Genomic DNA, 10,371 nt, shown 5'->3' on the forward strand with positions numbered 1-10,371 from the left:
TTTTGAAATATCAGCATTTTTTGACCATTTTTGGCGCAAATTTCTCAAAGTTGGTCGAAATTCAAAAAAATGAAAAAACGGGTCCTAGATATTTTAATCTAGTTTTTAAAAATTAATAAAAAAAAAATTTGGCCCAAGAATTTTTTTGTTATGATGCACGAAAAAGAAGTGGGCCAAAACCGTTATTTTTTGGATTTTGGGCCAAAAGTGCCATTTTGGCCCAAATTTGACCTCACAGATGAACTTATCAAGTCTTTGCCATTCTAAATATGTATACTTTGATATACTTTAGACCAACAATTTAAAAGTTATGAGGCTCGAAAGTTTCCATATTTCCAGGGTTCAGACCAACCTTAAATGGCTCGATTCACATTAGGTATAAGTTGGGACATTGTCAGATTGTGTGAACATTACAAATACAAACAATAAGGTTGAAAAAGAAATAGCCATTTAAAAATGATTTTAAAAGATCGTCTATTTGTAGCTTTATGACACTGAATAGACCAAATATCTGCCTCTGACGAAAAAAATGTTTTCCATGCTGATTTGTTTTTGTAACGAGTATGTCATTTCAAAAAGAAAGAAAAAAAGGCGGATATTACTTTTTAAAAACTCAACGCATTACTATTAATAGTAGGCATGTCCACTAAAAATTGAAGTACTTTTAAATTGATTCAGACCTAACTTATTGGCTGGGAATTGATGAAAGAAACATTTTGGCGTTTAAATAATCTTAATCGGACGTTTCATTCCAGAGATATGGCCTTTTGAGTGTTACGGTTTTATATAGGGCTGCTAGAACATGCATGTTAAAAAGTTAAAGTCCAAAAAGGATTACTAACAGAAAGTGCAATTTTAAGGTACTTTTTCTTAATGTATTTATTAACTAGCGTTATCTGGAACATTATATTTGCTTATAACAACATGAAAATAAGATCATCCTGAAAATTTAATCGATTTTGTTGACATACAACAAAAAATATAAGACCTCAAAACCCATGGTTTGTTTGGTGAAACCGCAAGCATGATCATAGATGGCCGCCATGGAAAATATCTCCATAGAGGAGATGAACAATAAGTGCATTATTTCAAATGAATGGCGGTAGTCTTAAACATTGTTCAATCTTTTATGGTCAGCACATTTTATCTTCAAAAATTATTATATTTCATCATGGCATAAGTTTGGTAATATTAATCACTACCAATTTTGAGAAATTTGCTCCAACTCAAAGGTTATCTTTAATACATTGAGCAATACACTGTGTGTGCATGGAAGCCATGATGGATAGCATATGAAATGGACATGGTAGTGAGAAGTGCATGATTTGAGATGGGCCGCGGTAGGCTTAAACATTCTTAAATTTCTTAACATCCTGTACATTTTGTCTTCAAAAATAGTTACATTTTATGACTATGTAAGTTTGCTTGTCTGATTCACTCCAAATTCGGAAATAATTGCGTTTGAACACCTGATGCACGGAATGGTGTCACTTCAACCTGTTGTAGTTCTCATCTCATTAAATTTTTCATTAAAAAAAGTTGATCTCTGCATGGAGGAAGGTCCTCTCTATTTACTGACCAATCAGGAAAAAGTTTGGTTAATGTTTTCCGGTGGAATCAGGAATTTCTTGAAACACCCTGATATAGGCCTACATTTGGATCAAAAAACAAGTATGTACGCCATTTAACAGGCCTGGGATTTCTTGTATCGATCAGTTTCTCCATAGACAATACGTGTGTTAGTGCACGCACAAAGTAAATGAAAAATCGTTCTAGTGGAAACTGTATGGACAGTGGGCATCCCTATTAATAGGCCTATAATTATAATTATAATGTTATACTTGATGAGATAACAATTAGCCATGTGTTTGATAATTACAGAAAATAAAATATGCAAAATTGCTTCTCAAAGCAAATTAAATTACCTGGAATATGATTGTATGGTGTTAAAGTATGCAGTTTAAAGTGAATTGTAAACAAAATGTGAAAAAAGAAATGGACCTATTGCATTATATGACCACCGCGGTGTGCTACATGAATAACAGTTTATGTCACAAATGGCTTACCATACCTGGCAGAAAGAAATGATTTGATTTTACAATGCACAGCTGTTTAATTAAACAATTATTTGGGAATCCGATATTAATGAAGTAAAATTTCAGCACATTAAACATCTACATATCCGTCAGACAGGTTGTACCGGGTAATTTTTTCACTCGATCTTGCTCGGATGTCAGTAGATTGTTTCAGATCAAATTTTTGTTGCAAATCTGCGTGGCCATACTTGTGTTCCTCAATATAATTTGCATAGACGGCAGTAGGGGAGAGCGGGGAGTGTTCGTCCTATATTTTTGTGACCAGCCTAGCGATGCCAATTTTAAGGTTAGGGATGACCTGATTAGCTCATGTGAAAGCCCTATGTCTTAGCTATATACAGCCACAATCCCAGAACTATAGGCCTTACAATAGCAACAGGATAGAGCAAACAAAAAAGTTTTGTAAAGTGGCGAACTTGCCCCATATTGGGGCAGGTTCGCCCATATGGTGGGGTAAGTTCACCCTAATCACAAAAAAAGGTTTAAACATTGCATAACTATAACATATTAAATGCAAACATTTAGCAAGAGTATACAGGGCATTCATTCTCTTCTGTGGAGTCACTAAATTTGTTGCAGGGGTCGGGTCAGGGTAAAATGTAGGGGTCCAAAGTGAGCTTAAACGTAACATGTTTACAACTTCGGGGAGATTATGGATTAGGACATAAACTATGGTATGAGTAATACTGATACCACATAATGTTAAAAAGCATGCTTTTCAGTAGTTTTACCTTGTTTAATGGTATAAATATAAATATTGTGCATAATACGCTGATGGGGCAGGTCCGCCCTCCAGTTTGGGGTAAGTCCGCCCGGGGAAGATATAGGGCGAACATGCCCCATCCTCAAAAGGGCGAACGTGCCCCTTGTGCACATTTTGGTATTTTCTTCAGGGTATGCAAAATACAAATCGAATAAGAAGTTTATAACTGCATTAAATCTTTGACAAATCCCATATGTTCCCAATACAGATTTCCATTCAAACCATCTGTATTTATGTATCAATGATAATACAACATTATTAATGTAAGAAAAAATTACGTTTTGGTGTAATTTTTTTGTTTTGGCTGCAGTTCGATGAACATGTCCCTATATGTCGCGTAGCTAACATGAGAAGTTTATAGTGACCTATGTCACCTAATTTTGCCATCACCAAATTCCCCGATAGCCGTAGTGCTGAGAAACAAGGGGTGGGCGAACCTGCCCCTAGGGCGAACACTCCCCGCTCTCCCCTACTTGCCAAGGCCTATTTTTCCCTATGGGTCCGTTTTGCCCCGGGGGTCCGTTTTGCCTCCACCTTCCCCTACCGGTATGCCTACCCTGTAAATGCTTGGTTGGATTGGGATATAGGCTATAGTGTGATTACAGTTGAAGATAATAATTATAATACATGTAGGGCCTATATAACAATAATATAATTTGCATAATGGCAGGGCTGTCACAGTGGAACTGCTTTACGTGAGACAGAGGCGTACCGGAATTTGCCGACTACAATGTTGATTTTGACCCGAGATTATTTGAGCCACGGCACCAGGGCTGTCAACTTTTTGGAATTGCTTGGCGTGAGACAGAGACGTACCGGGGGTTTTGGCGACTCCAATGTTCATTTTGTACCATGATTATTTTGAGCCACGGCGCTCGAGAATGAGAACAGCGGGGTGGGGGGGTATGAGCAACAAATTATTCATGACGATGCGTGAGATTTTACTCATTTTCCAGCTTTTCGTGAGCTTTAATACCTTGGCGTGAGATTATAGGCCTACTACCTTGGCGTGAGACCGTGAGAAAGTGACCCAATGCGTGAGACTCACGGCCAATGCGTGAGAGTTGACAGCCCTGCACGGCACTCGAGAATCTGAAAAGCGGTTAGCCAACAAATTATTTTGATGATGCGTGAGGATTTTACCCCGGTAGGTTCAGTTTGTATTTAAAGGTAGGACGTATGACCGTTCCAGGATTTGAAAATGACCCCTATTTCACGGGGAATCAAGGACATTTGCAGCAATTTTACCCCCTATTTTGCGCGAAATCAAGGAAAATTTGCCCCCAAATACCTCCCCTATTTTTATCATTTTGAGGACGCATTTTCATTTCACCCCCTTATTACGAGGAATCAAGGACATTTTTCCGAAATAAATACCCCTATTTTTACCATTTCAAGGACGCTTTTGAATTTCCCCCTATTTCACGGGGAAATGAGGACAATAACGAAAACTGTAGTGGTAAAACGCGGACGAAAGTCCTAGAAATACACCCTATTTTCCATTTCAAGGACAATTTTGCTCCAAAACACCCGTAATTTGGACAATCGCGAACAATTTTGTCCTCGAAAATTCCGCGGACATTTCTTGAAAAGTACCCCTAATTGGAACCATCATGCGTACACATTGTCAGTGAAGACTGAACCCACCGGGGATTTTACTCATTTTCCAGCTTTTGGCGTGAGATTTAGGCCTACTAGGCCTAACTAGGCGTGAGATTATATTACCTTGGCGTGAGACCGTGAGAAAGTGACCCAATGCGTGAGACTCACGGCCAATGCGTGAGAGTTGACAGCCCCAGGCTGATAATGGTGAATAATTGAGTATTATTGCACCGGGGGGAGGCCTAGTGGTGAATGAAGTATTTACCCATGATTCCATGTAATATGTCGGGCTTTCTATAAGATAGATTTGGGTGGCGAGCGGTTGTTACGCTTGCGCAAACGAAACAACCACGAAAATCAATTTTTGGAAGCGAAATTTGCAGCGGATAATTTTCTCATTTTAATAGTCGAGGTTAAATATTGAAACCAGCTTACAATTTTCACCACACAGGAACATAAGCTTATCGTAAGTGTTTATTGTAAATCATGAGTCTGTGTCTGGCTGTGTGGTATGAAAATGGGTGCTCACAAAAATTAAAATTTGAGGCTTGAGTCTGGAATAATTAAAAAAATGTATGCCTGGTCAAGCACCCACACATACCCACACTATAGGTATGCTAGGTGAATTCAAATTTGCCATCAAACTGCATCATTTCATATATCAAATTAAAGCCCTTGAGTAAACAAAGCCAAAACTGAAAACCATTTTTTCATAGCACTTTCCGTAGCAAAGTTACATCTTGTCAAAGATTGACTTTCATCAAAAAGTTTCAGCTAGCAAAATTCCCCAAAACGGCATTTCGGGGGTGTTTCTAGATCTTAAGTCTCATTATGATAGCAGCTTTTTTTAATGGAACTGCTATCCAAATCATAATGAGACTAAGATCTAGAAACACCCCCGAAATGCTGTTTTGGGGAATTTGGCTAGCAGAATCTTTTTTGATGAAAGTCAATCTTTGACAAGATGTAACTTTGCTATGGAAAGTGCTATGACAAAAAGGTTTTCAGTTTTGGCTTTCTTTACTCAAGGGCTTTAATTTGATATATAAAATGATGCAGTTTGATGGCAAATTTGAATTCATCTAGCATACCTACATTTTAGGTATGAAAGCAAGGCAAACCTCATGCAGTTAACACATTTGCTAGACAGCAAAATTGGCCCAAACCGGGGCCCAAACACAATACATGTTTTACATAGAAAATTAAACAAACAGATTTTTCAAGGATTGATAGAAAACGTGCATAAATATGTTGTCTATAGGACAGGTGACCCCGGAGGTGACGTCACAAGCCGTTGACCTCCGTTGACAACAAATCTGATTCAGAAGTCAAATGTGTAGTTTTCTGTGGTTTGTCCCTTTTCGGCCAAAATACTACCATTCTATAACTTCTCGACATGGGCCTCCAGCCAACAACAAAAATAAAGACTCTCCTCTACATGTTCATGTGTTCAGCTTCACATAAAATGCAATTTTCGCCAAATATTTAACCTTTATTTTACCGAAATCGGCCCAGAAAATAGCTCGATTCGAGGTCAAAACAAAATGTAAACAAATTGAATCAGCTCTGCTACAAGTCTTCAACTAGTCGCTCTGCTCCACGATCTATTGTGGGTTGAAAAGCGTAAGTGTAGGCACTGTAGCGTCACGTAAAATAAGTACCCGGATGGCCAGGGTCACCTATACTTCACTTTACAAATATATGATTTATTTTTGTGTTGAGATAATCACACATGGAAGTTTCGAGGGAATTTGATAGCAGTTCCACATAGAAAAGCTGCTCTATCATGAGACTATATGCTGATTTGTTTTTTAATTGATGCATTAAAAGTTGGCTGAATATTTTTGATGAAAGTCAACCTTTGACAAGATGTAACTTCGCTACGAAAGTGCCAAGACAAAATGGTTTTCAGTTTTGGCTTTCTTAAAAGGTATCGGCGGTATCCAGTATTGCTCTACAGCCAACGCTACCTACACATAACTTGTGAACTCAGATATGGGCATCGCTTGCTCCTGTCGTGAAATAAAATTTGTCATAAAATATTAAATACTAACTCTGGTTTGTACTTTTTCAGAATAAGCTAACAGTTTGCCAGTCTAATAAAGGATATCAGACATAAAATGAGATGCCTCCATCAAAACTGAACCAACCGGCGAGAAAGCTTTTTGCCTGTCATCTTGCGGACATAAAGTACTATGACCCTGATGGGTGGTACTGGCAGATTCCAGGAACACAGAACAATATCACCATTGTAATGGTGTGGGTGCAAGGCATTGTGGTAGAGGTTGACATGGCAATGGATCATGTGATGATTGACGATGGAACAGGAGTTGTGGAAGTCATTGCTGAAGATGTGAGAAGGATAAAGAAATTACCAAGAGATCAAATGCTTGTACAGAAAGGTAAGGTCCTGAGTTTAGCCCAGGTGACGTTAGAAAATGTGCTTGTGAAAATAATTGAGCTAGCTTGGTGGATAAGGAACTAATGGTTTACCTGTACATTACTTGGGGAGCTGATCCTGGTTGCGATGGTTATATTGTTCAGAAGGGGGAGGGGTCCAAAATTCAGGGGGTCCAAAATATGTACCTTAATAACAATATAATCATAAAACGTGTTGGTCTTATTTTTATTCTTACAGGTAGTTATGTAATGGTTGTTGGCTCTCTGCAACTGTCTGAAGGCTGCAACCACCAAGTAATTAAGGCAGTGAAAATAACATGCCTTGATACAGAGACTGCCCCACATGAGACACACTGGATGTTGGAAGTTTTACATTATCACAAGCAACTCAGAATATCAGAGCAGGGAACAATAAGGTAGCTACCGAATGTGAAACTAGCAAGCTGTGATACAGAGACTGTCCTCATGAGACACACTGCATGGTTGTTAGAAGTGTTACATTTATATCACAAGCAACACAGGCAATCAGAGCAAGGAACAATAAGGTAGCTATTTGAATGTGAAAAAAACAAGGTGTGGTACAGAGACTGGCCCACATGAAAGACACTGGTTGCTAGAAGTGTTACATTATCACAAGTAACTCAGACAATCAGAGCTGGGAACAATAAGGTAGCTATGGGAATGTGAAACTAGCAAGCTGTGATACAGAGACTCCCTCATTAAACACTCTAGATGTTGGAACTTGGAAGTATTGCACTATCGCAAACAACTGACATTTTATCAGAGGAGGAAACAGAAAGGTAGCAATGAGACTGAGAGTAACAAGATTTAGTATGGAGACCCAAGCAAAATGTTTGAAAGTCTTTTAAATGGGGCATAGCCAGGGGGACCCGAGGGGTGGCAAACTGCCCCCACATAAATTTTTCAAGGAAAAATGGGGATGGCAAAAAGTAAATTGTCTTTAAAATGACTAAAAATGGGACAAAAAATAGACAAATGGGGATGAAAATTTGGCTTTTCCTCCTCACACTAAAATCCTGGTTACGCTACTGGTTTTGAAAGAAATTACTTCCTTGACACAAGTGTTGTAAATAGAATTGCCAGTTTTATTATGTCTGTTCCACGAAAGTAATCCATTTTGAGAACAGATGTATATTATACACGTACTTGTTGTCACAGACAAGTGACACAGGCTAAATGTCAGATAGAAGTCACATACCATAAAAACTTGATTGTTAGCATATGTGTTTAATTACTATCGAGCGCTTTAAAACATGCAAACATGAAGAGCCCCACACACAAAAGTGTAAAGGGTTTGAACAAATCATTGATACACATAGTTATATACGAACAAGTAAACCTGCAAATGTGTGTCTCAACCCCATTAGCAGTCAGTGCCAGACTTTGGTGCAATTTCATGTTTTCAAAAGTGCTCGATAGTATTAAAGCACATATGCTAACTATCAAGGTTTTACGGTAGCTTACAGTTTCTGCCAGAGAAGATAGAATGGCAGTTGTTTACATTTTGAGAGCATGCACAGCGTAAACACAGAAGTGGGGTTCTGATTGGCTGATAAAATCGTAACAACATACGCAGTAATCTGATTGGTCGATTACGTGTCAAAATGTTAGTCTGCGCAAACAAAGCTCTGCGTATGTCACTCATTAACAGGGCGCTCATGATCTGAGCAAGGGACTGCCGTTCTTCTCTGAATCCGAGTGTTGCACTGCATCCAAATTAATTGTTTTGATCTTGGTATCAACCTTTGATGCTGCTTCAATACTTGTTATTAAGGTTTCCCGTCGTAACAAAACGTATCAACCAAATTCCTTTAAATTAACATATTTTGTACATTTATGTGTAGATAATAAATCAGGAAAAACAACAGGGGGTGCCAGACCTCACTTTTGAGCTACAGCCATTTAAAAAGAGGTGTACATTTCAAGTGCTCTCAGGGCCGTGCCCCCAATTATCTTTGTGAGCTTCTTTCAGCCTATGCTCCCGGAAGAGAATTGAGATCTTCTTCCGATAAGACTCTGCTTAGTCAGCCTAGGGCACATAGAGGATCTGGTTTAAATACCTTCTCTGTCTCTGGCCCGAGGGAATGGAACAAACTCCCTAAAGCCATCAGGGAGTCTCCATCAATTCCAGTTTTCAGGAAGAAACTGAAAACTCACCTTTTCAGTTAGCTTCTTTCTTGTTCCGCTGTGTTTCTTTCTTTTTTTTCCCCATCCTTTCTCTCCTTGTTCAGCGCTTTGATAAATTTTAAAGGCGCTTTATAAATAACTTTATGTATGTATGTATGTACATTTCCAAAAATCTCTGTAGACTTCAATGGCAAAATCAGCAATTTGCCCAAAACGGACCACCTTTTGCATTGTAGAAAAACATTGTATTGACAAAATTTTGTTAATTTTATATATGTTATAAGTGTTATTAAAAAGAAAAAGCTCTGTAAAATCTCGGGGAAAAAATTGGGGTGTACCGGACTTTGTTTTCATGTAAATTGACTAAAATGGGTTTAAAATGTATTTTTTCTGTTACACCATATGTAGTAAATAGTGCACATGCATATTTTGGTGCGTACCAACTTGCTAGTGTACAAGAGCGATCTGATGCCGGATCAGCGTCCATTTACACATATGACAACAAAAAGGGATTGTACACACGCGTTGAAAACAGGCGCTTAGTCAAGTCAAATCAGCTGAAGACGGAAAAACCTTAATATCTACTGACTACTGAGCGAGGCTAAATGGTCAAATTGTATTAGATAACCGGCTTGATGTCATCTAAAGGTGTGCACAGTTATATATGATTTCTGTCAAATTTTAATTTTGTTATTCTTTACTAAATATTATTACATAATATTAGTAACAACTGTCAAGAAGGTTTTCTGATCATTTTAAGCTGAAATTATGACATAAATGAAAGAAAACCACTTAGCTCTACATGTATGTGGGAATTGGCTAATAAAACCAGAGATCCCCCGTTTAATATTTAACTCTTAAATTTTACTGTAAGTAATTAAAGAACTTCAGGCTTAGTCTTTCACATGGTATTTTAGTACACCATTGTGCATTACAATCCTGCAAAAAGTGGAAATTCAAGAAGAATCGAGGGCATCGCTGTGGAGCAATTTACATATTATGGCTTAACAGTAGTCAATTAATTGATATTTTACATATTTTAGGGATTAACTAAGCATCAATTGTTGATGTCCCAAGACTTAAGATCAAACCAGTTTGAATGCGGCGCCTATAATGAAGGGAACCAATATGATCCCAAGCTAAGGTTGGTCTCGGAGGTATGCACATTCTCTAATTTATCCCATAAGAAGTGGGACAGTGAAATTAACATGTACATGGTGTTAACTGTTTCTGAAAGATTGGTGCCAGCTAATCTACTTTAGTAGACTCTTTTCATTTATCATCACTGTTATCTGCCGTTCCCTCTCTATCCATGGGAAATGCTGTCTTTCCTATTCTGATCCAACAGCACAGTATGTCAGA

At 38.1% G+C, this 10,371-nt stretch overlaps 1 protein-coding gene across 1 annotated transcript; it reads left to right on the plus strand.

Annotated features, from left to right (window-relative positions):
- Window positions 1–4,787: 4,787 nt before the first annotated feature.
- LOC140141113 (recQ-mediated genome instability protein 2-like) lies at window positions 4,788–9,661 on the plus strand. The gene is made up of 3 exons (XM_072162898.1): window positions 4,788–4,927; window positions 6,536–6,863; window positions 7,100–9,661. Exons 2-3 carry the CDS (start codon window positions 6,587–6,589, stop codon window positions 7,279–7,281), a joined length of 459 nt encoding a protein of 152 aa, XP_072018999.1. The 5' UTR covers window positions 4,788–4,927; window positions 6,536–6,586; the 3' UTR covers window positions 7,282–9,661.
- Window positions 9,662–10,371: the final 710 nt, after the last annotated feature.

This window comes from Amphiura filiformis, chromosome 19, assembly GCF_039555335.1.
Source record: "Amphiura filiformis chromosome 19, Afil_fr2py, whole genome shotgun sequence".
NCBI classification, from domain to species: Eukaryota; Metazoa; Echinodermata; class Ophiuroidea; order Amphilepidida; family Amphiuridae; genus Amphiura; species Amphiura filiformis.